This window comes from Orycteropus afer, unplaced genomic scaffold (genome assembly GCF_000298275.1).
Source record: "Orycteropus afer afer isolate SDZICR_OR568_19922 unplaced genomic scaffold, OryAfe1.0 scaffold00474, whole genome shotgun sequence".
In the NCBI taxonomy this organism is placed as follows: domain Eukaryota; kingdom Metazoa; phylum Chordata; class Mammalia; order Tubulidentata; family Orycteropodidae; genus Orycteropus; species Orycteropus afer.
The window spans coordinates 1,910,738-1,914,989 of NW_006922061.1; the positions used below are offsets into that span (position 1 = coordinate 1,910,738).

Sequence of the window (4,252 nt, forward strand, 5' to 3'; positions counted from 1 at the left end):
CACACCACTGGTTTAGGGCACATGATTTTGAGTTTTATTCCACATTGTTCTCCCACTCTATCCAGGATCTCATACATAGATGAGATGTCATCCAAGTAGATGACAGGGGTAGCTAGGCACCACCTAGTTTTTCTGATCTCATAGTCCTATAGGTTGAGAATCACATGGTATACCAGTCACTTGGACTAATTATTTCCATGCATCTTTGGTTTTCTTCATTCTTCTTTGCTCTGGACAAGGAGAGATCCATTGATGCAACTAGATGATTGCTTACAAGCATTTATGATCTCAGTTACTACTTGCCAAAGTAGGATGTCAAACAATGTTTTTGTGTAGTATGTTATGCCAACTGAGTTTGATGTCCCCTGTAACTATGGTCCCAAGCCCACAGGTCCAACTTCTCACTCCGTCTGGGTAGCTGGCTGTGGCCAAAGAGTGACTACAACCTTGTCCGTTGTCAGCTCTACTATAAACCTGGAAATTCTTACAGAACAGACAAATATACTTGCAGAAACAAATAAGTCACAGAAACTCTAAGCAGTTGTTTTTTAATTAATATCAAGCATACAAAATATATTTTAATCATTCAATGTAATTACTTTACACTATTTTTAATGTGATGAGAAATATTTATTTTTCTCCTGGAATTGAAAATGGCTTAAATAAAACTTATTTTTTTTTTGTCTTTATATGGAATTATTTGAGGTTACCCTTTTCTATAACTAGAAAGACATATTAACATAAAGGATTAAATTTGATGGTGTTGGAAGAAAGTGATTTCTAATTTGTTTCCTATACCAGATGATGGTATTTATTTATATATTTACTCTTTATTTTGGAGAGCATGAGAAGACAGCTAAGAAATAAAGAAATGATGCATTTATTTAGCATGTACACATTAGGGGAATGGGCAGATCTAACTTACTACATTGCTGTACATTTTTGGGGAAATGACATTGCCACTCATTTAATTTTATACATATGTCATCTTTCACAGCTATGCCTCAGCAATCTGGAGGCTACTTTACAAATGGGGATAATGAGAAGTATCAATGATAGTAACCTGGCAGGTTTCATCCTCTTGGGCTTTTCTGAATATCCTCAGTCAAGGAAGATTCTGTTTGTCATCATCTTGATCTTGTATTTACTAACCATCTTTGGTAACACCACCATTATCTTGGTGTCTCGTCTGGAACCCAAACTTCACACACCCATGTATTTCTTTCTTTCTCATCTCTCCTTCCTGGACCTTTGTTTCACCAGCAGTGTTATTCCTCAGCTCCTCATAAACTTGTGGTACCCCCAAAAAATCATTACCTATGGTGGTTGTGTGGTTCAACTCTATGTGTCCCATGCATTGGGATCCACTGAGTGTGTCCTCCTGGCAGTGATGTCCTATGATCGCTATGTTGCCATATGTCGTCCCCTCCATTACACTATCATGATGCATCCCAATCTTTGCATGATGCTGGCTTCTATGGCATGGCTCAGTGGACTGACCACAACCTTAGTGCAGTCCACTCTCACTCTGCAGTTGCCCTTCTGTGGTCATCACCAAGTTGACCATTATATCTGTGAGGTCCCTGTGCTCATCAAGTTGGCCTGTGTGGACACCACTTTCAATGAGGCTGAGCTTTTTGTGGCTAGTATCCTCTTCCTTATAGTGCCTGTCTCATTCATCCTGGTTTCCTATGGCTACATTGTCCAAACGGTTTTAAGAATCAAGTCAGCTTCTGGCCGACAGAAAGCATTTGGAACCTGCTCCTCCCACATTATGGTCGTCTTTATCTTCTATGGTACCATCATCTTCATATATCTGCAGCCAGCCAAGAGCAGATTCAAGGATCAAGGAAAATTTGTTTCCCTCTTCTACACTGTCGTCACCCCCATGCTTAACCCTCTTATTTATACTCTGAGAAATAAAGAGGTTAAAGGGGCTCTGAAAACAGTTCTAAGGAAGATTCTGAAAATGAGTTTTCTATGATTATCAACGCATTCTTAAAAGTGATACTGTGATAAATAATTTTTAAAATAACTTATTTGAACTATTTTCTCTCAATTTCTTTGGGGTAATTCCTATACTTCATTTAACATTCTTTAAAATATTATCAATATATATTTCTAGTTCTGACATTGCTATTACCTAGTAGTCACATAAGGCAAAACATTGAATCCATCTATGCTTTAGTGTTTTCTCTGAAGAACATGTTATTTAAGAGATATATATAAGATTCTTCAATAGTTACAATCTTTACAAAATTAAAATGAACATGAAAATATTCAAGAAATTCATAAAGCAACTCAGATTCTCTTTCCTTTTTTCAGCAATAATACATTCAATCTCAGGGTTCTCAAATCTCTAGATACATATGTTACTTATTTTTTACCAAAGATTCAAAGTATGAAGTAGCTGGGATGTATATATTTTGGGAAAATTGTGATAAAGCAAGATATTCCACCTGCTTAGAATTTTGAAGAGCAGTGTGAAGGTACAAAAAATAAATGAAAACAAAAACATGGGGGTTATATTTGTACCTTAAATATAGTAGATAAAGCAGTTGGAAAGAGCTTGGCTCTCTGATTATGTAGTGAAATGAGTGAATCAGTCAAAACTGCTTAACATCAGGCTCTATTTCCTAAGAAAATCACAACTGGAAAATTTTCTATGGCCTAAAAAACATTTGCAATTAACAACATTTACTTTTGAAACCGTAAGCCTACATTCTTTACACAAAAAAAGCATATACTTTATTTTATTAATTCTATTTTTGGTGATAATATGCAAAGCAAAAAAAAAATCCATTTGAACTATTTCTACATGTATTATTTAGTAACATTAATAACATTCTTCCAGTTGTACAGTTATCACTATCGTTTTCAAAATTATTTGACCACCATTAAGATAAAGTTACTGCCCATGAGCTTCTCATTTAAACAGTTGCAGCTGTCAGTTTGATTTAACATAGATAACTCTTTAAAGGACCACAATGCTTGGAACAGATATACTTTAGTACTTAAGTAAAACTATTGTTTGGTTCAAGGAAAACTTCATGGAATAATTTTGGTTTATTTAAAGCTTAAAGATTATCTAGAGGAATATTTTTGGCTTTATCCAGCCTTACTGGCATCAGGTGTTCTGGATTCCATTGCTAATTTGAGATTCATTTCCACATTTTTACCCTTTTGATCAGGATTCTTCTATAGAATCTTTGATCAAATTTTTCAGTAATGGCGGTGGGGGACCATGAAGACCATGTATCTCTTGCTATAGAAGGAAACTGTTTGTGGAGGTAATCAGGCATACATACCATTCTGTCCTCCAATCCCTAAATATCCTTCCTTTGCTATTCTAGGTGAATGGAGACCAATTGTTTTATCATGAATGTCCATAAAACATTCTTTTCAAATTTTGTGATTTTTCTTCCAGATAAAACATGAATCAAACTACTTTTTTGTATTTGCACTGTAACACTTAGATTTTTTTCCCAAGATTTCATCCTAAATGGTCTTTTTACATACTATATTGCATTTCCTATCCACCCAGTGGCACCTTGTAAGAAAAGTACTGGCAGTGTATCTGCTTCTGAAGGTTGCAGCCAAGAAATTCACAGGAGCAAGTCTCCATTGTAACACATGGGATTTCCATAAGTCATAATCGACTTTATGGCAGAACACAATAAAAAAATTCATTTTCTGAAAATAAGGAATTTTGCACCTTGATATGGAAATTTTGTGTAACTGCATAGTATTATATTTTTTATTTTACTGCATTGTAACAGGAGTTAGATTGTGTAGTATGCTGTAAACAACATTTTGTGTTCGAGTCACATACAAATGAAAATATATTCAGTGAGTTGAGGAAGAACATTGTGGGAGATTCTTGTAGGTCTATATCAGTAATCATTTAAAATGAAAATAAAGAAGTCAGGAAATGAACCACCATTTATAACCAATTGGACAGAAAGGCACAATTAGGAAAATAATGCACTACCTCTCTTCTATCCTTTCAGTATTGAAAATATTAACCTCCCAATCATTTATTAACTTATTTATCACAGTTTGCATGGCACATACTCAATGGCCAATTCTGTGGAAGTTGTTAATTATAGTAATAAAACAAAGAAGAAGAGGCATATGCCCACATGGAATTTATTACTACTATTAATAATGGTCACCACTCTTCTGTCAGTTTGTCATAGTTTGGTGACTTGCATGTTGCTGTAAGGATGGAGGTTATACCATGGGTATTTCA

The 4,252-nt window shown here is 34.9% G+C and overlaps 1 protein-coding gene across 1 annotated transcript; it reads left to right on the forward strand.

Moving 5' to 3' along the window:
* The first annotated feature begins 1,030 nt into the window (after positions 1-1,030).
* Positions 1,031-1,984, forward strand: LOC103209052 (olfactory receptor 2G2-like). The gene has a single exon (XM_007954819.1). The coding sequence runs from the start codon at positions 1,031-1,033 to the stop codon at positions 1,982-1,984; it is 954 nt and encodes a 317-aa protein (XP_007953010.1).
* Positions 1,985-4,252: the final 2,268 nt, after the last annotated feature.